This window comes from Meriones unguiculatus, chromosome 8 (genome assembly GCF_030254825.1).
Source record: "Meriones unguiculatus strain TT.TT164.6M chromosome 8, Bangor_MerUng_6.1, whole genome shotgun sequence".
In the NCBI taxonomy this organism is placed as follows: Eukaryota; Metazoa; Chordata; class Mammalia; order Rodentia; family Muridae; genus Meriones; species Meriones unguiculatus.
Genome location: NC_083356.1, coordinates 19,965,562 through 19,989,312, shown reverse-complemented (window position 1 = coordinate 19,989,312; position 23,751 = coordinate 19,965,562). Strand labels below are relative to the sequence as shown.

General features: G+C 50.9%; 1 protein-coding gene across 2 annotated transcripts; it reads left to right on the top strand.

Annotated features, from left to right (window-relative positions):
* The first annotated feature begins 613 nt into the window (after positions 1-613).
* On the top strand, positions 614-21,835 carry L3mbtl2 (L3MBTL histone methyl-lysine binding protein 2). Of its 2 annotated transcripts, none has more exons than XM_021646526.2 (17): positions 614-745; positions 2,991-3,228; positions 4,215-4,348; positions 5,926-6,049; positions 6,875-6,954; positions 11,750-11,867; positions 12,068-12,202; positions 12,776-12,864; positions 15,294-15,525; positions 15,926-16,002; positions 16,321-16,425; positions 17,226-17,373; positions 17,653-17,735; positions 18,083-18,317; positions 18,765-18,830; positions 19,658-19,768; positions 20,453-21,835. In XM_021646526.2, exons 1-17 carry the CDS (start codon positions 722-724, stop codon positions 20,599-20,601), a joined length of 2,148 nt encoding a protein of 715 aa, XP_021502201.1. In that variant the 5' UTR covers positions 614-721; the 3' UTR covers positions 20,602-21,835. The 2 variants fall into 2 exon arrangements, with proteins under 2 accessions (XP_021502201.1, XP_021502200.1); XM_021646525.2 differs by having other exon boundaries at positions 20,401-21,835.
* The last annotated feature ends 1,916 nt before the right edge of the window (positions 21,836-23,751 follow it).

Below are 23,751 nucleotides of genomic sequence, written 5' to 3'. Positions count from 1 at the left end.
AGCAACTGTTGAAACCGCAGAAAATGAGTGTCAGTGGCGTGCTCAGCCACACACGGGACAATACACAACCCCCCAGGTCTCAGGAACCCTCAGAGGAGTTGGTGAACATGACGGGACCACTGACTGCACTCGTGATACAGCAGCACGGAGCGGGAAGAGGTTTGTGGGTTCCTACCACTAACTGAGGCACTGCGGACAGAGGACAGACTTCGGGGGATACTCAGTTTTCTTTAAGGCGTGGTCCTGGTAGAGGAAGCACACTCCAGGGGGTGGCTCAAGATCTAGGAATATGAAGGGAAGCCCAGTTTCTGCCCGAGTTGAAAGAGGGACGGGGCATTTCTGCGAGGCATCCCAGCGCAAGGGCATCTTTACTTCCTACCTGGGTACCCGGGCGCGTCCATCCTAGGTGCTCCGGAGGGTTGAAAATTGCCTTACAGAGGACAGCGTGAGAAGCACCCTCCAGGAGATGTCCCCGTCACTAAGGCAACGCCCCTTCTCGTGCACCCCCCAGAAAACTACAACTCCCATAACCGCCCGGGCTCCCCACCCCTCCTTAGCGGGGGCGGGGCGCGGGCGAGCGCGGAACCGGCTTTTTCTCTCTCCTGCGGTGTGATTGGTCCGCAGCCCAGGCGCGGTGGCCAATGAGCACGCTCTCGGAGAGCGGGGAGGGCAATATGGCTTCCTGCACCTAGTGACGGTTGAGGAAATCGAGTTTGTTATCATGGAGAAACCGCTGGGCACCGAGGTAAGAGGGAAAGCGTTCAGCCCTTCCGGGGAAGGGAGCCCCGAACCCCTCACTCGGCGGACGCACCATTTTAGCGACGCCTTGGAGGCGGAAGGTTGCAGGATTGGTAAACTGAGGTAGGGAGCTTAGTCCGGGTCGGAGGCCTCCGGGGTCCCTTTTGGTCTTGGGATGGATGGGATGGAGGAGGGGTGGAAACGCCTTCCTAAACAGGGGCAGAGAAACTGGTCCCTGAACTGTGGCTCCACTTCCTTGTCTTCTTGGTTTCGTGGTCCTGAGCTTTAGGGTTGTGCGGCCTGTCGCTTCCACGCGGGAAGTAAAGGGAGGTCAGAGGTGATTATTACTTCACTCCTGGAGCGTTCCCGTGCTGGTCTTCCAGAATACTCAAGGCCATCTTCTTTAGGGACGGGTCCAAACAGCCTGTTGGAATGACACAGCTGGAAACTGCAAGAGGTTGGCTCCACGTGTGTCAGTTTCCAGACCGTGGAGAGTTTTGCCTTTTCCGTGGTACCGTAGCTGGTGACCCACCGCGCCTTGCATTTGGAGTCTCTTTCCTTTTTCAAGCAGTAATGATTGCCAGCGTTTATTGAGCACTGTTCTGAGTGTTTTGCTTTTTATCATCCCCTCTTCCGAAACTATTAAATAGTGGCATTGTCCCTATTTTATGGAAACTGAGGCAATGGTAGTTGGCTTGCTGTGGATCATACAGCTAGGAAGCCTGGAGATGGTATTTGAACCCTGGCCCAAAGCCTCATTTTCCTTATCTCTGTCTCGCTTCCCTCCGTAGGTTTTTATGTGACGTCTGCACCTCACGTCCTGTGAGCCAACCCTTCCCTGTCATGGGTTGAGTCCCACAGAGGTTAGGTCGATTGGCCCTGAGATCAGTAGCTGATTTCGATCAGGGCTGAACTCACAGCTGTGGTACATACACTGTACGGTTACTCTCTGGGTGTCGTCTGACCCAAAGCCTCCTTGGATAGTCTGGGTCTTGGTTTTTCTCAGGATCCTCCCACCCCCCTCTTAGGAATTTTGCTCTGTACCCAAGCTACCATCCGGTTTTTCTGGGGCTATCCAGGTCCATTGCTTCTCTCTCTCTCTCTCTCTCTCTCTCTCTCTCTCTCTCTTTAAAGAGAGGGTCAACTAGCTGGGTGGTGGTGGAAATAGCTTTGTAGACCAGGCTGGCCTTGAAGGCACAGAGATCCGCCTGCCTCTGCCTCCTGGAGTGCTGGGATTAAAGGCTTGTGCCTGTAACACCCAGCATCTTATTTTTAAGATTTATTCATTTATTATGTGTGCCTGCAGGCCAGTAGAGGACACCAGATGGTTGTGAGCCACCATGTGGTTGCTGGGAATTGAACTCAGGGCCTCTGGAAGAGCAGCCAGTGCTCTTAACCTCTGAGCCATCTCCCCAGCCCCGTTATTAATTTTTAAAATAATTTATTTAATTTTATTTCATGTGCATTGGTGTGAGGGTGTCAGATCCCCTGGAACTGGAGTTACAGGCCGTTGTGAGCTGACATGTGGATGCTGGGAATTGAACCCAGGTCCTCTGGGAGAGCAGCCAGTGCTCTTAACCACTAAGCCATCTTTCTAGCCCCTAGCATTTTAATTCAAAAAATGATATAAACAAAACCAAAACAATCATATAAACATTTTGCCTGCTGTGTATGTCTGCATCATGCGTGTGCATGATGCCCAGGAGGTCAGAAGAGAGCATCAGAGGAGTCCCTGGGTCGGGGAGTTGCAAGTGAATGTAAGCCAGCTTGTGGTACTGGGAATCTAACCTGGGTCCTCTAGAAAAGCAACCAGAGGTCTTAACCACTGAGCCATCTCTCCAGCATCGCAGCTTATATTTTAACTTATGACAGGCTTGTTTATGCAGAAGTAACCCCATCTGTATTCAATCTCATCCACCCTGAGAAAACATCTTGTCAGGTGCTGAGGAGATGTCTCAGTGGTGAAGAGCTCTTTTGTTTGTTTGTTGTTTTCGAGACAGGGTTTCTCTGTATAGCCCTGGCTGTTCTGGAACTCACTCTTTAGACCAGGCTGACCTAGAACTCACAGATCCTCCCAATGCCTCTGCCTCCCGAGTGCTGGGGATCATGCTGTGTGTCACCACTGCCTGGCTCAGCTAAGAGCTCCTACTACCTATTTAGAGAACCAGCGTTCAAATCCCACGATCACATTGGGTGGATTAGCAGGTTTGCAAACTCTCTTCCTGAAGCAAGCACGTGTCATTCTTCCACAGGAGGCGCCATCTTCAGAGCCAATGGAAGAAGAGGAGGATGATGACTTGGAACTCTTTGGGGGCTACGACAGCTTCCGGAGTTACAACAGCAGTGCGGGCAGTGAGAGCAGCTCCTATCTAGGAGAGTCAAGTGAGACAGAAAATGAAGAGAGGGAAGCAGGAGAGCTACCCACCTCACCTCTGCCTTTGCTCAGCCCCGGGAATGCCCGCTCCTTGGAAGGAAGTGGTTCTGAGCCAGGTGCCTTTACACTGTCCCTGAAGATGGAGGAGTCCGGAAGTTGGGGAAGAACAGGGGACGGACACAGGCGGTGTGGGAAGCTCTAAGGGACTGTCCTCAAGGGCCATTTCCTCTCCTGCAGTCTAGTTTCAAAGCGTAATTCTCCTCCACCTCTTGTGTTTATTCAGCCCCTGTTAGATGGCATTACATTAGTGTGGGTAGGCTGAGCAGCCCCCACTTCTGAGTGTGAGGTGAGAAGTGGTGTGAGTACTTTGGCACAAAAGGGCAACAGATAGCTTGTGGGCTGCAGGTTGGCAAGTTGTAAGGGAGCATTCAGGTTAAAGTGACCTCCCTATCTCATCTGAGAATGGCGGGATTAGCAGGAATCATCTGGGGAGGAGCTGGCCCCAGGGCCTGGTTGGTGACCCTGGCTGCAGATTAGTTACCTGGGAAGCTGGTAAAGCACAGATGCAGTGTGTCACTGGGGCCCAGGGCGTGGCAATCTCCCGCCACGGCACTGCTTACAGGCAGCGCCTCAAGTGAGCCAGCATGAGGCCAGGCGAACACAGCTTGTCCACATGCTCCTTGTGAGAGCAAGGGCCCACAAGCCCTGAGTGACTTCAGCACCTTTCCTCTTGTCACCTTCCTCTCTCTAAAGCTTGTCTACCAGATCCTGCAGTTGTTCGCGTGGCTCTCCAGTCCCTTAGCCTTGGCCCTTGATTCAGAGCCAAGGGACAAGCACGTGTCAGCTGATGGAGGGTCACACACTTGTAGTCGAAGCTGCAGGAGAGGCTGGTGGCTAAGGGTCAGCTGAGCAGACAAGTTTAAGAGCAGCACATGGAACTTGGTCTTGGAAGAGAACTCCATACACTGTCCTCCTCACACCCCGTCAGCCTTAGCGCCTAACGCTGACATGCTTGGCTCGGCACTTGGGTTTGAGGAGCCCGGGGTTTGGTTTGACTTACAGTGATTATGTCAGGGAGTCACATGCCGAGCTCTCTTCCCAGCGGTCTGTGAGATGTGTGGTATCGTGGGCACGAGAGAAGCTTTCTTCTCAAAGACCAAGAGGTTCTGCAGCGTCTCATGTTCCAGGAGCTACTCCTCCAACTCCAAGAAGGCCAGCATCCTGGCCAGACTCCAGGTGAGAGCAGCTGCCTGCACCCTTCTTGGGGCCTGGATGCTGAGGTGGAACCATCCTGTGACTGGAAGCAAATGGCTTAGGCAGCTTTTTTTTTTTTTTTTAGGGGGATCCATTCCTAGAGGTCATCTGAGGTGCATGAGGCCCTGCCTCAGGAAGTGATCCCCATTTAATTATTTATTTATTATTTTACTTATTTGTTGAGATTTAATTTTATATGTATGAGTGTCTTGTCTGATTGTATGTCTATGCCCACATACCTACAGTGTCTTGAGAAGACTAAAGAGGGTGTCAGGTCCCCTGGGACTAGAGTTGGAAGCAGTTGTGAGCCACCGTGTGGGTGCTAGGAACTGAACCTGGGTTCTCTGGAAAGAGTGGCCTGGCCAGTGCTCTTAACCAGCGAGCCGCCTTACCAGAGCCCTTATTTTCTTTTTGAGACAGGGTCTCAGTATTTAGCTCTGGCTGGCCAGGCTGGTCTCAGAATCACAAAGTCTGCCTACTTCTGCCTCCCATTGCTGGGGTTAAAGGGTGCCTTCCCCACATTCAGCGATTCCTATTTTAAAAGGCTCAAACACTTTTAACACTGCAATACCTGACTCCGTCAATACGGTTCCTCATGCTGTGGTGACCCCCAATGGTAGAATTATTGTTGTTGTTTTGTTTTGTGACGGGGTTTCTCTGTGTAGCCCTGGCTGTCCTGGTACTTGCTCTGTAGACCAGGCTGGCCTGGAACTCAGAGATCCATCTGCTTCTGCCTCCTGAGAGCTGGGGTTAAAGGCATGTGCCACCATCTCCTGGCTATAAAATTATTTTCATTTTTACTACGTAACTGTAATCTTGTTACTTTTATGAATTGTAATGTAAGTATCCGATATGCAGGCTACCTGATATGTGACCTCAGTGAAAGGGACATTCAACCCCAAGGGGTCATGACCCACAGGTTGAGAACCACTTCGTTAAGACCTTCCGCAGGTGTGCCTCTGCTTAGCTGGTGTGGTGATTGGGCTCCTGGCCTTCGTCGTTGGGTGCTTCATTATCTTAATTAAGTGATTAATTGTAAGTGAGCTTTTCCCGAGTCGCCTGGTAAAAGCTGTCCAGAATGTTCTCTCCAGGTACAAAATATTGCCTGTGGGTTTGGTGAGAGAGTATCGGGCCCCTCTGCAGCCACTCAGCTGTAGCTCTCCGTGGGGCTGGGAGCATAGAGAGGACTTCAGTGACAATGTTAGAGAGGAGTCAAAGGCCTGAGTGACACTCTCTCCCTCATTGGTAGCTCTACTGGCCCCGTCCTTCTGTAACTGTCTCCTGAGTGTTCTCACTCACCCTTAGTTTCACAGAAGAAACTCAGGCCCAAAAGGGGTTAGGTAGCCGGCAGGGCCCAACCAAGCTCTGCTTTCTCTCTTGGTTACGGTAGCACATGTCTGGAATCCCAGCACTCAGGAGGCAGAACACAACAGGTGCAAATTCCAGGTCACTGTATCTCAAAAAAAAAACAAAACAAAAAACAAAAAAAAACAAGGCCAAATAGAAATAGATTCAGGTTCACAGCCGCCAACCTGCGTAATTCCCTTCTTGCCTTCCAGGGAAAGCCACCCACCAAGAAAGCCAAAGTCCTGCACAAGGCAGCCTGGTCCGCCAAGATTGGAGCCTTCCTCCACTCCCAGGGCACAGGACAGCTAGCAGATGGGACACCAACAGGACAAGATGGTGAGACAATTCTGGGATGGGGGACCAGGGTGGGGATGGCCTTGCCTAAGAGTATGGACCAGAAAAGGTAGCCTGCTGGAAAGTTGGGGATCCAGGCCTATGGTAAACTGTGTCCACCTGCTGGCATTTGTGGAAATGACCTTAGGCCCTGCAGCTGCCTGGGTCCTTCATCACCAAGAAAGGAGAAGTTAGCTGCTTTGTTTCTCTTTGTATCTGTCTCCATGACTTCTCTCTCCCTGGTGCAGGGGAAGTCCAGGATGTGTGGAGCAGGTGGAAGGGGTCTCAGTTATTCAAGCATAGTGATTGCTGAGCACGTTACACAGAGCCCCAATGAGGGCAAAACTGCGTTTCGCAGCCAGGTGGGCGGTCTGCTCCTTTTCCTACCCATGCCGATGAGGTGTGGCCAGTGACTGGGTACAGGAGGAGAAATGTAAGCCTACATCTGAATTTCCCTTTCTGTGCAGCAAGAAGGGACAGAAGTTTCTCTTTGGATGCCCCTCTGCTTCACAGCCCTGATGGCCATTCGTGATGATAAAGGGACTTGTTTCTAGAACCCTGTGGGGCCTCCAGGTTCTTTTTTCTTTTTTTTTTTTGTTTTGTTTTATGTATTTGAGTGCTCGGTTTTCACGCACAGCAGAAGAGGAAATTAGATTCCATTACAGGTGGTTGTGAGCCTCCATGTGGTTGCTGGGACTTGAACTCAGGAGCTCTGGAAGAGCAGCCAGTGCCCTTAACCGCTGAGCCGTCTCTCCAGTCCTGCCTCCGGGTTCTTGTAACATGGTTGCTGTAGATACCCTGCCTCAAGTCTTCCTTTGTGCTCCACAGCTCTGGTCTTAGGGTTTGACTGGGGGAAGTTCCTGAAGGATCACAGTTACAAGGCTGCTCCTGTCAGCTGCTTTAAACACGTGAGTGCCCCGGCAATGGAGGAGGGACACCCCAGGCTGCCTGCCTCATTGCTCCCCACACACCTCAGTTGAGTTGCTCCCGCCTGGACAGAATCCTTGAGAACAGTGGCCATTCCCCAGAAATCTCCCTTTGTTCTGGAGGGCTGGAGAGATTGTTTAGTAGTTAAGAGCACTGGCTGCTCTTCCAAAGGTCCTGAGTTCAATTCCCAGCAACCACATGGTGGCTCACAACCATCTATACCTATATTCCCATGGGATGCTATGCTTTCTGGGGTGTAGACACAGATGCAGATATTTGTGTGTGTGTGTGTGTGTGTTATATTATACATATATAAAAATGCATTTAATTTCAACACTTGAGAAGCAGAGACAAGTAAATTTTTTGGCTAGCCTGGTCTACATAGTGTCCAGAGCTAAATATTAAGACCCTGTTTCAAAAACCAAAAAAATGTAAAAATAAGAGCATCTTGCACCTTATACAACTGCTTCTGCTTTCTGAGGTTTATTTTCTTTTTTTTTTTTTCTTTTTTCTTAATTTTTTTTCTTTATTAATTACACTTTACTTACTTTGTATCCCCCCCCATGGTTCCCTCCCTCCTCCCATCTCAATCCCTTCCTTCCTCCACCCTCTGCATGCATGCCCCTCCCCAAGTCCACTGATAGGGGAGGACTTCTTTTCCTTCCTTCTGATCCCAGTCAATTAGGTCTCATCAGGAGTGGCTGCATTGTCTTCTTCTGTGGCCTGGTAATGCTGCTTCCCCCTCAGGGGGAGGAAATTAAAGAGCAGGCCAACCAGTTCATGTCAGAGACAGTCCCTGTTCTGAGGTTTATTTTCTATTTATTAATTAAAAATAGAATTTTTCTTTGGTCTGAGTTCAGAGGGTGTTCTTTTTTTTTTTTTTTTTTTTTCATTTTTGATGTTTTCTTTACCCCATTAAAATTTTTGTTTGGTTGTTTTCGAGTCAGGGTTTCTCTGTGTAGCCTTGGCTGTCTTGAACTTGCTTTGTAAACTAGGCTGGCCTTGAACTCATAGAGATCTGCCTCTGTCTCCCTAAGTGCTTAAAATTGCTTTTGATATCAGGGTGGTAGTGGTGCACACCTTTAATCCCAGCACTGGGAAGGCAGGGGCAGGAGGATATCTGAATTTGAGAGCAGCCTGGTCTACAGAGTGAGTTCCAGAACAGTCAGGGCTACACAGAGAAATCCTGTCTCAAAAAAACAAAAACAAATTGTTTTTGTTTTGTTTGTGGCATTTGTTTGGTTCTTTGGTTTGTTTTTATTTTTATTTTTTAGATTGATTTATTTTTATCTTACGTACATTGGTGTTTTGCTTGTATGTACATATGTGCATCACACGTGTGCCTAGTGCATGTAGGGGGCAGAAGAGGGCATCAGGGCTGGGCAGTGGGGCGCACACCTTTGATCCCAGCACTCTGAGGCAGGAGCAGGTGGATCTCTGAGTTCAAGGTCTACAGAGCTATCTGGAAAAAAAAAACCCAGAAGGCATCAGATCCTCCAGAAGTGGAGTACTGTGGACAGTTTTAAACTGCCCTGTAGTGCTGGGAACCAAACCCTGGTCCTCTGAAGGGCATAGAGGGCTCGTAATCACTGAGCCATTTCTCCGGCCCTGGTATTGTTTTTGGGGGGTTGGGTGGATGGGGGAGGGAACAGGTGGTTGGTTGGGTTTTGTTTTCTTGTTTGTTTTAAATTTTGGTATTTGGAGACAGGGATTCTCTATGGAACTCACAAAGATCTGCCCGCCTCTGCCTCACAAGTGCTGAGATTAAAGGTGTGCACCCATCACACCTGACCTGTTCTTGTTGTTATTAAGACAGGGTTTCATGTATCACAGGCTGGCCTCTACATTGCTATATAGCTGCAGATAGCCTTTAACTTTTAGTCATCCTGTGTAAGCCCCCCCGCCCCCACTTACTCCCCAAGTGCTGGAATCACAAGTATGTGCCACCATGCCCAGCCTTCTGCAAATTGACTCTCACGGCCTTTTTTTCCTGCCACTTTATACCACCAAGCTGCCCCCTTGGGCCTCTTCTAAGGATCTTTCTTTCTTTTTCCAGCCAATCCTTTTTTTTTTTTTTTAAGATTTATTTATTTATTTTATGTATATAAGTGCTCTATCTGCAGGTACACCTGCTCACCAGAAGAGGGCATCAGATCTTATTATAGATGGTCACGAGCCACCATCTGGTTGCTGGGGATTGAATTTAGGACCTGTGGAAGAGCAGACAGTGTTCTTAACCACTGAGCCATCTCTCCAGCTGCATCTAAGGACCTTTCTACCACCCTCCAGTTCTTCCTGAAGAAGGAAGGGTTGGGGCCCTGTTTAGATGTTTGGATGAGCTTGATGTCAGGAACTTAACAGTGCTAGCTTAACTCAGCTGTACCTCCTGCTAGCTAGAGTAACACCTACAACAGGTCTAATTTTGTCTCTCTTCTTTTTTTTTTTTTAAGATTTATTTATTTATATATTTTGTATACAGTGTTCTGTCTGCAGGTATCCCTGCATGCCAGAAGAGGGCACCAGAGCTCATAGATGGTTATGAGCCACTGTGTGGTTGCTGTGACTTAAACTCAGGACCTCTGAAAGAGCAGCCAGTGCTCTTAACCTCTGAGTCATCTCTTTTTAAATTTAAGACAGGGTCTCACAATATAGCTCAGGCTGGCCTGAGAGCAGTTGTGCTGGCTCACAGGTATGAGCCATTAAGCCCGTTCGTTCGTTCGTTCGTTTGTTCGTTCGTTTGTTTGCCTTTCAATCCCATTTCGTAAAGCCCAAGAGAAGGACTCTTGAGGCTGTCTTTTGACCTGAGGCCAGTCGCCTTGCCTTCCTGGATTGCCCTGCACAATTACATGTAAATGCTAGGTCCTACCTTAGGTAGTAGAGGTTAGTGGGGAGAGGGGCGCAGACCCCTTTACTTCTCCCAGCTGTTTAATATCCATGATGGTTTTGTTTTGTTTTGTTTTGTTTAGGGCTATACCAATTTATACAGCAAAAGCAGCAAGTAATTTCCTTCATTTCTTCCCTCCAAGCCATTGTGCCATGAAGTGTCTCTGGTCTTTCCAAACTGCCACTCGCCACACTTTCTTTCTCTGGGCTCTCCTGTTTATACCTCTCAGAGTCCTAGACCATGCCCCTCTCCATGCTGCACAAGGCAGGCCATTAACATCTGGCAAAGGCCATGCCCCATTGGAGGTAGTTATCAGCTGTGGACAAACTAAAGCCCAAACTAAAATTCCACACTTGGGATTAAAACAAAAACATTTATATAACATAACTTGGGTTTTTTAATTTTTATTTTTTATATTAATTACAGTTTATTCACTCTGTATCCCTGATGTAGCCCCCTCCCTCATTCCCTCCTAATCACATCCTCCCTCCCTTACCTCCTCCCATTCCCCTCTCCAAGTCCACTGATAGGGGAGGTCCTCCTCCCCTTACATCTGACCCTAGCCTATCAGGTCTCATCAGGGCTGGCTGCATTGTCTTGCTCTGTGGCCTGGCAAGGCTGCTCCCCTCTCAGGGGGAGGTGATCAAAGAGCTGGCCACTGAGTTCATGTCAGAGACAGTCCCTGTTCCCCTTACTAGGGAACCCACTTGAATACTGAGCTGCCATGGGCTACATCTGAGCAGGGGTTCTAGATTATATCCATGAATGGTCCTTGGTTGGAGTATCAGTCTCAGAAAAGACCCCTGTGCCCAGATTTTTTAATACTGTTGCTCTCCTTGTGGAGCTCCTGCCCCCTCCAGGTCTTACTATCTCCCTCCGCCCTTCCCCCCTTTTTTTTTTAAAGATTCCCTGCACTCTGCCCTAAGTTTGGTTAGGAATCTTAGCATCTGCTTTGATCCACTGCTGGGTAGGTCTTTCAGAGTCCCTCTGTGGTGGGCTCCTGTCCTGTTCCCTGTTTTCTCCTTCTTCCAGTGTCCATCCTGTTTGTCTTTCTGAGTGAGGGTTGATCATCTTACCTAGGGTCCTCCTTCTTGCTTAGCTTCTTTAGGTGTGTAGATTTAGTAGGTTTAACCTATATTATATGTCAAATATCTACTTATAAGTGAGTATATACCGTGTGTGTCTTTTTGCTTCTGCGAAACCTCAGGATAATCTCTTCTAGATCCCACCATTTGCCTGTCAGTTTCATAATTTCCTTGTTTTTAATTGCTGAGTAGTATTCCATTGTGTAAATGTACCCATAACTGAGGTTTTAAAGAAACCAAAACTTATAGTAAAGAGCTGCCAAGTGTGCCTGGGCCACTGCATGCTTTCCCAAGTATATGTGAGCCTGTCTGCCTACGGAGATGGATTGTTGCTGGCTTAGCCCAGGTCTGATAGTGAAAGAAGATGCCTCTCCCAAAGGAGGATCAAGTTCCCATTGGCAGCAAATCAAGGATTAGGCATTGGGAAGGTAGCCAGAAATCGCACAGTTGGAAGACACTGGGTAGAATGTGCATGTGTGAGCCCAGGTCACATGACATTAAGGAGCTGATCTCTCTGCTGAGACACTGCTGTGCAGCCGGCAGGGTGACAGGTATCCAGGTGCACCGAGGTGCCACACGGATAGAGCTGGCCCTGCATTGATGAGAATCCAGGTCTGTAGGCCTCCACCCATGTCTGTCTGATGGCACCCTGCCATTCTGTGTTTTGGGACAGTAAACACACCTTGTTTACCCCTTTATTCCTAATTTTCTGCACGGTGCATGACGTTAAGGTGTAGAGGTCAAGATGGCTCAGGCCTGAGGCAGCCGGCTCCTCTGAGCCCCTTCAGTGATCTCCTCACCATACAGGTGCCCCTCTATGACCAGTGGGAAGACGTCCTGAAGGGGATGAAGGTGGAAGTCCTCAACGGCGATGCTGTGCTCCCTAGCCGGGTGTATTGGATCGCCTCTGTCATCCAGGCAGCTGGTGGGTGTTCCTCTGGCCAGGGCAGACAATTTGTTTGCCAGGCGGCATATCCAGTCAGCGGGTAGTGTATCAGGGACCCCACGTGCCTGGAAAGAATTACTGAAATAGGAAGTAGGGAATCTGACTGGGGTAGAGGAGGAGGAGAGCCTGCGGATGCACCGTCTCCATCTCCTCCCAGGTGCCCTTGTCCTTCCTTTCAGGGTACCGCGTGCTGCTTCGGTATGAAGGCTTTGAAAATGACTCCAGTCATGACTTCTGGTGCAACCTGGGGACAGTGGACGTCCACCCTATTGGTTGGTGTGCCATCAACAGCAAAATCCTGGTGCCTCCGCGGAGTGAGTATCGAGGGAGCTCCCACGCCAGTCCCCGTAGGGCTCTGAGTAGAAGTGGAACCTCCTGCCGTACATTTATCCCAAGAACAAAATGTACTTGCCTTCTTGTTCCTTCCCCTATCCAGCCTAGAAGTCCCCGGGCAGTTTGGATTTATAGAGCCTGTTTGTTGTTTCTGTTGTGTGTGAGTGTGTGTGTGTGTGTGTGTGTGTGTGTGTGTGTGTGTGTGTATAAATATATTTGCTTTATTTTCTGTGTATGTGTGTGCCTGAGTGAATGTCTGTTTACCATGTGTGCAGGAGCCTGAGAAAGTCAGAAGAGATGTCGGGTCCTCTGGAACTGGGGTTAGAGATGCTGGTGAATCACCAAGTGGGTGCTGGGAATTGAACCCATGTCCTCTGGAAGAGCAGCCAGTGCTTTAAACCACTGAGCTCTCTCTCTGAGCACCTAGAGGCTGATTTTGTAAGATGAAGTTGTCGCTGTCTTGAAGTGGCAGGATTTAATAGTCCCTCCAGCTGGTCCCTGGGTTGGTGAGGTGCTGTCAGCCGTGTTACCAGCATCTGCCGCTGTCTCTGCAGCCATCCACGTCAAGTTTACGGACTGGAAAAGCTACCTCATGAAGCGGCTGGTGGGCTCCAGGACGCTTCCTGCAGATTTCCACATCAAGGTCTGGCTGGGTTCCCTGCTCATTTTTCCCTTCTCTCCCATCCTTTCTCTCCTCTTTCCCCTTCTTGCCATCCCTCTCCTGTTTTTCTGCATCCTTCATGTGATTCGTTTCAGGTGCTTTGTTTTGCTTTTGTGGTCCTGGGGGGTAGGACCGAGGGCTTTGCATAGACTAGCACTATGAACCATGCTTCCAGTCCCCCGTCGCAGTACTCTCTGGCCTTTTGTTTGTCAGTCTTCAGCCCAGTCCTGCCTCCCTGGGTGGCCACCTGCCTCCCTGCAAGACCCTCATCCACCACCTTGATCAGGGTGCTTTCTTGATCTTTTGGATTTTAAAATCTGCCAGGTTCTTGCCCTTGCTTCTAGCATTTTCAAGACTATCTTAGGTTTCTGTCGCTATGATAAGGCCCAGGACCACGAATCGGCTCGGTGAGGAAAGGGTTGGTTTTGCTTCCACCTCCACATCATGGTCCATCATCCAAGGAAGTGAGGGCAGGAACTCAGGGAAGGAACCTAGAGGCAGGAATTGAAGCAGAGGCCATGGAACTACGTACTAGCCTCACTCATGATTTGCTCAGTCTTCTTTCTTTTCTCTTTTTCTTTCTTTCTTTTTTTTTGGTTTTGTCGAGGCAGGGCTTCTCTTTGTAGCCTTGGCTGTCTGGAACTCACTTTGTAGACCAGGCTGGCCTTGCATTCACAGAGATCTGCCTCTGCCTTCCTGAGTGCTGGGATTAAAGTCATGCCACCACAGCGTGACTTCAGCTTATTTTCTTATAGAATCCAGAATACCAGCTCAGGGGTGGCACTGCCCACAGTGGCCTGGTCCCTCCCACATCAATCATAAATATTTAAAAAAAAAAAAAAAAAAAAAAAAGCACCATAAGCTTGCCTGTCTGGTGGGGCACTTTCCCAGTTGAGTTTCCCTCTTCCTAAATGACTCTGTCTAGCTTGTCTTGAGTTGACAGAAAACTTGCAAACACAGAGTATTCATGAAAAGAGATGTTATTATGTGTTGGTAAAAGATAGCAGTACGGATTGGTTGTGGTGTCACATGCCTTTAACCCCAGCACTTGAGAGGCCTTGGCAAGTGGATCTTATATTGACCAAAGCATGTGTACATTCAAAGGGGTTGATCCTGGGCTCCACAGAGCACTGTGTCCCACCTTGGTGGGCCTCACCTCCCAGATAAGTGCCGGTGCCACCTTGAGGCATTCAGGGTAGGTATCCTTATGAGGGGGGTGGCACACGCCTTGAATCCCAGCACTTGTGCAATCGGGAGGCAGAGGCAGGCAGAGCTCTGAGTTTGAGGCCAGCCTGGTCTACAGAGTGAGTCCAGGACAGTCAGGGCTACACAGAGATACCATGTCTCAAAAATAAAAAAATAAATGAGGTTGGGGTGGGTTTCCTGGTAGGATGCAGGGAGTGTGGGCACTTGCTGCCTGGAGACATTCTCAGGGATGCAGGTAGCAAACCGGCTCCTCAGAGACAAGGGCTTTTGGATTGTAGCTGCATGGGTGGGCCTTGGATGGTACAGAAGCCAACTTTGAAACATAAAGATGGAGTGGAAATCAGGCCATCACAGGCAAGGCACTGGGTGCGGATAGAAAGCTGTGCCTGGCAGGTCTCCTGGAGAACTGGCCTTTTGGTTCAGTGCACCTCAAGTAAGCATTTTTTCTTTTTCACAGTAGAGGTTATTTTTCCTTTTAACTCACTGGGTTCCTTGATGTTTGCCTCCTCCGTGAGCTTCTCCTAATACTCCATAGTCAGCAAAGCTCAACTTTGCTGGCAGATGTGTCTTGTTGGCAGATTTAGTTATTGGGACAGTTGCCAACTTGCTCAGGCAGCGTTGTGTGGCCCACAGGGGCAGCAAGGAGGCCTCCCTTTTCCTCACACTTACAAAAATGTGGGCGTCTTCCACATGGACAACTCTGTGAGCCTGTGCTGACCGCTCCCCGCTCCAACCGCTTTGCACTTGGGTGGGGGGCAACAGGTAGAACAAGACTACTAGCCCCTGGATGGAGCAAGATGACTAGAGAGAATGAGATTTGGGGAGACAGTAGAGGGCTCTAGACAGGCTCGCTGGAAGCCTGTGGAGGTCACTGCCTCAGAGAAACCTTGAAGCGTCGTCTGATGGTGACCGCTGGAGTTAAGAAGGTTGTGAGCTGCCGTATCGGCGCTGGGAACAAAATCTGAGTCCTCAGAAGAGCCGGTGTTGTGTGGTTTGCCTTTTTTTTTTTTTTTTCCAGTTTCTCTGTGTAGCCCTGGCTGTCCTGGACTCACTTTGTAGACCAGGTTGGCCTCGAACTCAGAGCTCCTCCTGCCTCTGCCTCCTGAGTGCTGGGATTAAAGGTGTGGGCCACCACACCGGGCGATTGCTGAGGGCAAGAATGTGAGGGCTGAGTAACTGAAGCACGCCTCCTCACGTTCCCGCAGATGGTGGAGAGCATGAAGTACCCCTTTCGGCAGGGCATGCGCCTGGAGGTCGTGGATAAGACCCAGGTGTCTCGGACCCGCATGGCTGTGGTGGACACGGTGATTGGGGGTCGCCTCCGGCTCCTTTATGAGGACGGCGACAACGATGACGACTTCTGGTGCCACATGTGGAGTCCCCTGATCCACCCCGTGGGTTGGTCACGGCGGGTCGGCCATGGCATCAAGATGTCAGGTCAGTAGGGCCCCTGGCTGGTGTGACGCCAGGCCCAGCCCCCTAAAGATCAGTAGGACCTTGGTTGTGCCTCACGGTAGTGTGGTGAGGTGGACCAGTGTTGCTGCCCTGCAGTGACAGCACTGAGGGGCAGAGAGGCCAGTGACGCGGGTCACTCGGCTCAGGCTGTGAACAGCAAAATCAAGGTGGAGCTCCGCTGCTGCTGGCGCAGTGCCAGAATGAAGGACCCATGTGTTGGGTCGTCCACACGACCGCTCCAGGGGGCTTCTGTTTGCCATCTGGAAAACAGCTGGGGCACAGCTGAGAACCAGGTGTCCTGAGAACCAGGTTCCCGTACTTCTGGGGGAAGCATGTGATAACAGTGGCTGCCTTCAGCTCCCTTCTCTGTCATCTCCCCAAGAGAGACGATGCGACATGTCCAATCACCCGACCTTCCGGAAGATCTACTGTGATGCTGTTCCTTACCTCTTCAAGAAGGTGAGGTGCAGCCTTCGGGCACTTTAACTCTTGCCAGAACCCTCCGTTGGCTTCTCTCTGGGCCTGTCCCTCACTCTTTGTAACAGATTGTTCCACAGTCCTTAACATACTTGAGAACCTTTTTAGGGGAGTAGATTGAGGCAGGGTCTCACTGTAGCCCAGGTTGGCTTGTCGAAGCCTCCCTCCTAAGTTGTGGGATTATAGGTGCGTGCTGCCACACCCATAGGGCTGTCCCCTGCCCTGTGTCCATCCCGGGCCCGAAGTGTCCAAAGGATTCCTGTACCTTCCCCTGACTCCCCAATTGCCTCCTTCCTTAAGGTCCGAGCTGTCTACACGGAAGGTGGCTGGTTCGAGGAAGGAATGAAACTAGAGGCCATTGACCCTCTGAATCTTGGCAATATCTGTGTAGCAACCATCTGCAAGGTGAGCCTAGGCCACTCTTCCTGCCTCCAGCAACGCTGTCTTGAGGGCCAGCTGGCAGGAGCTTTGCTCCCACTGCCAGGCTCTTGGGTCTTTGACACTGGCTGCTTGTTTTGTACTTGTTTGTGGTAGACAGAGACCATCACTGCTTTTTACTCAGAACCTACCTTCATGTTAGGACTTGTAACTAAATATCTAAGACTCATCCTGTGTCAGGTGCAGGCTCCATACTGCCCCTTTGTATAGGCCTTCCTGCCACTTGCATCTGTTTTGCATGCCCAAAGCCTCAGCCCAGCTCCTTGCTCCTAATAGCCGTCCTTGCTGCAGCCTAAGACACTGTCCATGTAGGCTGTTCTCTGCCCGGCCACATGCTTCCCATTTACCGAGAGCTCGGAGGCAGCAAGGCAGGTGCAGTCCTGGCTCGCATAGGTTGGAGAGGGTACATTATCCCTCAGGTGCACACTCCTGAGAACTGGGTATTCTGCCAGACATCTTGGGCTGTTTTGGTGGAAGGCAGAATTCAACCCTCCAGTTGGATCCACCTGCCTCATGTCCTGTCATAAGGTCATAACCGCCATACTCGGGAGGGTCTCCACTTAATGATACAACGCTATGTATTTCTCTCTACCCTCCCCTAGGGCTGTTTTGTTTTTAATTACATTAATTTATGTGCATGGGAGTCAGAGGACAATTTGTGGTAGTTGGTCTGTCCTTCAACTGTGTAGGTTCTAGGGATCAAACATAGGTCATGCCAGACAGCAGTGTTTTTACCCTCTGAGCCATCGTGCCGGCCCTTCCTGTAGGTTCTCTTGGATGGCTACCTGATGATCTGTGTGGATGGGGGCCCCTCCACAGACGGCTCAGATTGGTTCTGCTACCATGCCTCCTCCCATGCCATCTTCCCAGCCACCTTCTGCCAAAAGAATGACATTGAGCTCACGCCCCCAAAAGGTAAGGCCACAGCCTAGACCCCTGTGGCACCTTGGCATGAGAGAGAGGATGGGCATCCATAGCCACCACTGCCCTTGCACTGCCTGGGCTGTGTACAGAACTCCTGTGTCTGAGGGCAGCACATGACCTGAGTGACAGGACTGACCTGGAGGTGTCATTCTGGAGAAGGGCAGCAGACTGGGCTGGTCTCAGCCAGCCTCGGTGGCTCCAGCAGCTCTGCCCTTGACCACTTACTACTGCTTCTCCCTTCTTCTCTCCATCTCAACGTCCTGCCCCCAGGGTATGAGACACAGCCTTTCGACTGGGAGACCTACTTGGAGAGGACCAAGTCGAAAGCAGCTCCAGCAAGACTCTTCAACATGGTGAGGGGACTCCAGCATTGGAGTCAGGTGGTCGGGGGGGGGCAGCCAGGAGCTCGCTCTGCCCACTGACAGCAGTGGTGGCAATTTCAACCCTTTCTTCAAGTCTTTTCTGCTGGGGTCAGCGGCTTCTAGAACACTCTGCGGCATGGATACGCGCTGGGCCAGTGTGGACTAGTCCCTTCCCCGTAGAGGGGTTGGCACCTGAGAGCAGTGGGGTCGCCGTCTGAAGTGCTCTCCAGTCGCCCCTCTCTGTACCCCCAGTTCTGCCAGCAGCTCCTTGCCTACCTGGGCGAGCTGCTACAGCCTAGCACTGGCCAGCGGGGCAACTGCCTTCTTCCCCCAACCAGGACTGCCCCAACCATGGCTTCAAGGTGGGCATGAAGCTGGAGGCTGTGGACCTGATGGAGCCCCGGCTCATCTGTGTGGCCACCGTGAAGCGAGTGGTGCATCGGCTCCTTAGCATCCACTTCGATGGCTGGGACAGCGAGTATGACCAGTGGGTGGACTGCGAGTCCCCGGACATCTACCCCGTCGGCTGGTGTGAGCTCACCGGCTACCAGCTCCAGCCGCCTGTGTCCACAGGTCAGGCGTTGGGGGGTGAAGACGGGAGTGAGAGCCCTTGAATGTTCTCCACCTGCCTTTTTCCTTCCTGCCAAACGCTCCTCCCGTGCCCAGCATTGTCCTCTGGCGTGAGACCGAGGCGTCTCCAGGTTGCCCTAAGCAGAGTGTGCTGAGCCTTGCTCCACTCCTCACCTCTTTGTCTCCCTCTCCCCGTGCCCTGCGGAGCACGCTCTTCATCTTGCCCACTCCTATGCCTGGGCCCTTGCGCACCCAGACCCCTCGAGTAGGCCTGGTGACGGGTGGATGGGAAAGCTGTTTCCAGCCCCTCTCCCATCCTGATTTCAGTGTCCCGTCCAACTCTGGCTTTTCTCCTTGGAGTACTCCATATATGAGGGCCAAGGGTCTTTTAGGAAGTGCCCTATGCCCGTCCAGAACTCTCTTCTCATCTCTTGTTCTTTCAAACACTAGAACCAAACACACCTCAGAAGGGCAAAGAGTCTTCAAAGAAGAAAAAGAAACAGTTTGGGAAGAAAAGTAAGTGAAGCCCCAAAACACCAAGCATTGGCTTCTGGGGTACCACTCGTACATAGGTCTCTGAGGTCCCTCTTCCTGGAACTTGCCCCTGGGGACCCTGTGCTTTGGGGAATTCAGACCACAAATAGGAATGTAGTATGCACTGAGGAAATAGGCTGACGTTTGAGTGAGAGAGAGAGAGAAAAAAAAGAAAAGGGGTCAGGTCCCATCCCTGCTGCTGCTTGCCCAAAGCAACCTATAGCTGCTGGGTTCTGAGGAAAAGGCAGACACAGGAACCCTGGCTCCCAAGGCTGCTCCTCCCTCAAGCCCTTCTGGAACTTCTGCTCACGGGGCTACAAGAGGTGGGCCTGGAAGGGCAGGTGACAAAGCCATTCTCGAGTGTGTGGTGTAGAAGGCAGTTCTACAGCACGGTCCCCGGGGAAGAAGAGGATGTGCTGGGTTTTGTTTTGTTTTGTTTTTTGCAGTGAGATAAAACCACAGCAGGAACTAGCGCTCTGGGCAGGAGTGACATTTGTGTTGAGACTGTGTTGCTCAAAGTGGGGGCCTGAATGTGCCATGTGACAATTAAAAATTTAATCCCAGCACTCAGGAGGCAAAGGCAGGCAGATCTCTGAGTTCGAGGCCAGCCTGGACTACAGAGCGAGCTCCAGGACAGCCAGGGCTACACAGGGAAACCTTGGCTGGAAACAAAAGAAAGAAAAGTAGCAGCTACAATTGCTTTGACCTCAGGCAGCTGGCCAATGAGGGGTATTGAGACCTGGAGTCCAGGGCCACTGTACCCTGTGGTGCTAGCACTAACAGTAGCTTTGTTTTGTTTTTATTCATAGGGAAAAGGATCCCATCAGCCAAGGCTCGGCCCCTCAGACAGGGCTCCAAGAAACCGTTTCTGGAGGAGAACCTGCAGGCCCTGGGGGTCTCGGAGCCGGCTTCTGATGACAGTAAGACTGGGTTGTCAGGGCCAGGCTGCTCCATTCTTAGAGGTGGACTCTTTGCTCCTCCACCTGGACACAAAAGAATAGTGATGTTTGAAGGGGATTTTCCAGGCACCAATTTTGAACCATTGGACTGGAAAGCCTCCTTCGTACCCCACACACTCTGAACTAAGCAGTCTGTCCAACCAGGCGTCCTGGCTTCCTCCTCCTCTCATGCCTCCAACCCATGCTCACTAAGGTGGATGCAGGTTGGCAGGTGCCAGGTTTCTGGCGTAGTCTTCCAAGCTAGGATGTTCCTCAGGGTGGAGTGGGGGGTTGGAGTGTGCCATAGCACACATGGAACCATCAGAGGACAAGTGGCAGGAGCTGGTTCTCTCCCACCGTAGGATCCCAGAGATGAACCTCAGTTGTTGCCTTGGCTGCACGTGCTGTTATCTGTTGAGCCATCTCACTGGCTATGCCTGCAGTCTTGGGCCTTCTCTGTTGCTGCTTCTGGGAGGGTGGCGGGAGGATGAAGCTGGCCATGTAGGCTCCCCGCTATCCCCAAAGGCCCTCTCTGAAGGAACCCAACTTCCTTATGAACCTCTCATCGCACCCCCAGGCAGCCACACTGTCTCACACTCCCTCCCTCTCCCCAGTTATTGCTGTGTGTGTGAAGGAGGAGCACCAGGACATTCCATCGCCCAGCAGGTCACCCAGCCCACAGCTGTCCTTCCCTATTGAGAGCATCAAGAAGGAGAAGGACAGCTGAGACTTCCCTGGCGTCAGCCTGGACCCTAGCTGAAGCTAAGCCTTGTCATGGAGCAGAGAGGAGGCCCAGCTCTACTGCTGTGCAGTGAATGGACAGCCTGGTCTTCCAGGCCCACTTCTGCCCTCTGGCCAGGCCTGCTGGCTGCTCGGCTTGAGTTCTAAGCTGACACACTCATTGCACCCTCAGTGCACTGGAAAACTAGACTGATCGCATGTGTCTACCCAGACAAGTGGTGGAAGTAAAGTTACAGAGCAGCTGTGAGTGGACAGCCCGACGTTCTGGTGAACGGAGCCTCCTCTGCCTCAGCCAAACTGAGGGCCTCGTGTCTCCTGGGGGCGCCTTGTCCTACCTAGTGCCCTAGGGTCCCACTGTGGCAAGTGACTGTGAAGTGACCAGGGTGTCTTGTGAGTGGCCTTGACCTCATGGTTGGAGGAACACCAACTTCCCTTCCTAGAACAAACAGTTGGGAAGACATTTGGGCCAGGCTACCTGCTGCTGGGCACAGGATCGGACAATAGTTTGGCTCATGCATTCTGTGTTCCTAAAGCCTTGCTTGGGTTGGACCTAACACTTCCATCCCCCTGCCTGGGTCATAGAACTGCTCAGCTTACATCTTTATGTCAAGTTTGAGCTTTTGTATTTCCCACTTAAGACACTTTTTTTTTTTTTTTTTTTTGAGACAGTCTATTGTCGTCCTGTTTTGGGCTTGAGCCTCAGGCTCAGAGGTCCACCTGCCTCTTTCCCTAGTGCTGGGTTTCCAGGTGTGCCCCTGACCCCAGTTAGATGCTTCTGAAACTGGTCATCCAGGAACATCCTGGGAACCAGTGGGGCTCCTGCACGTGGCTGTTGTGTTTTGCTGGTGTGGACAGCAGCAGGGAGGCCAGTGGCCCTGTCATGAGTGGCTGCAGCTGTGCTGCCTAGTGCTGCCCCCTTCTGGGCTTTCCCTGGGCAGTCTGCTCCATCATCTGAAAATACGCTGAAGCGTTTTGCTCTGGACCAGGCTGGGTCATCCCTGAGGAGAGGTCTGAGTGGACCATTCACCACAGACTGGGCAGGTTCAGAGAGAACTTGGTCCTGCCTCATCTGCTAGACAGCCCACCCTGTGCAGAACCTAGGCCCTGAAAGATGACCATGTTGGCCTCATTTCCTCAGGGTAAATAGGTTTGGGAATAGATGGAAGACCACAGCAAAAGGCAGGTTCAGTTCCTGGCACCCACTCATAGCCACCTGTACCTTGAGCTCCAGAGGGAGCCTGTGCCTGTTCTGTGGGTACAAATGTATACAACATGTAATTAAAAATAAAATCTTTCAAGAAAAAAAAAGATGAGGTATTAGTGAGTGGGCCTCAGGCCCCAGGAGTGGGTGTTGGGAGGATGATGGCCCAAGTGTGCCTATAGGTGTCTTGAACATGAGGTCCCGTGACAAAAGAGCTGGATGTTTGGCCTTCATTCCAGCCCTGGCCTGGCCTCCCAGGACACCCTGTCTGGTTCACAGATGAGCAAAGGGAGGCTATGGGGCGCATTTGGTAAAACTTCAGAGCCTAGACTGACTAGAGCTTAGGCAGATTCTTGTTGTCCTAGTAAAACAACTAAAAGGGTCTCATCCGCCCTAGGCTGACTTCAACTTGTGATCTCCCACCTCCCGAGTGCTGGGTTACAGACATGGGTCACCTCACCTGTATGTATGCCCCGGGTGCTGGGTTACAGATGTTTGCCACCACACCTGTGTGGAGACAAGTCCCTTGCCGAAGTCAGACTCACAGAGTATATTCTGACATACCAGTCCAGCATTAAGTGTGAAGACTGTTGGAGGCTGTTCTGACCCTTAAGATCTGGTCACACCTATCTTTGTTTTGTAAACCTGCCGAAGACATATTTAGGTTGAACAGCCTATACCTGGACAGGGCAGAGTGGGGTAGGTGTGGCTAAGGTGCCCAGTCTTTAGAGGACAGAGAGGGTCACAGGAAACCCAGGGACAGGAAGAAGGAAGACACCAGGATGGATTAGCCAGGAGGGGCAGGGGCTGGAGAGATGGCTCAGTGGTTAAGAGCACTGGTCAAGACCTCTTCCAGAGGTCCTGAGTTCAATTCCCAGCAACCACATGGAGGCTCACAACCATCTATAATGTGATCTGGTGCCCCTTTCTGGCGTGCAGGTGTACATGCAGACAGAACATTGTATACATAAGAAATAAATCTTGAAAAGAAACCACGTGGCCTGGGAGGAAGGACTCCAGAGATCTCAGATGAAGAATTTAAGCAAGTAGCATAGGGTTATGAATGAAAGACCAGTTGAGGGGATTACGGTGTGTGGCATTGGAAGGGGGCTGGGAGATGGGTGGTGAGGTTATTGAGACAGTGTGAGTGAAATATCTGCCTGGCCCAAGGTAAATAAGGCAATTACAAATCTAACAGGTGTCTTATTTGTGAGAGCAGGTTAGATAATACTGCCATGCATGATAATAATAGGGCTAATAATAAGTACTCTGATTTTTTTTTTTTTTAATTTACTACAAGAGTTACCACAAAAAGTGAAAAGCAGAAAAGACTGCTCTGGCTCCATAACAACCAGCTGTATTATCATTGGTGGTTTTTGGAGCTCACCCATCCCCAGTTCCAACGTGGCACAAATCTGGATCATTAGTGCTAGTGAAATGAAAAAAGGCACATAACCTGCAGTATCGTTGCTAACGGGTCAGATCTCACGCTGTACCTCAGGCTGGCCTTGAACTCAACTGTGCCTCAGTTCCCAGAGTTGTGGGACTAGGTCTCATGATAAGAGTTCTCTGGGTTCTAAGAACCAAACCTGTATCCTCTAGAAGTCAGTGCTCCTAAGTGCTGAGCTGCCACTTTGGGCCCTATTAGAATGTGGACTTTTGCCTCAGCATGCCCTTGGGTTGAGTTGCTGGCTAGCATCATCCTAATGTACCTTCTACACACTCCCTGTCCTTCACTGGAGGCTTTGCAGTGACCGTCTGGGCCAGATCTCAACACTTCAGGTTACCCTCTGCTTCTTAACCTTTCTGGAGAGGGGGGCCTGCTCCGCTAGGCGCCAGCTTACACATTTGAGGCAGCTAATTCATTTCTGTGGGTGCCCTTGTGAGGTGTATCTTGGCTTCATGGGAAAAAGGCAGGCCCGTGATATAAACTGGTCCCTTAAATATACTGGTCCCTTAAATGTATATTTAAGGGACAGCAATGGGAGTGAGCCTGAGGTGGTCCACAAAGTTATCACTGTTA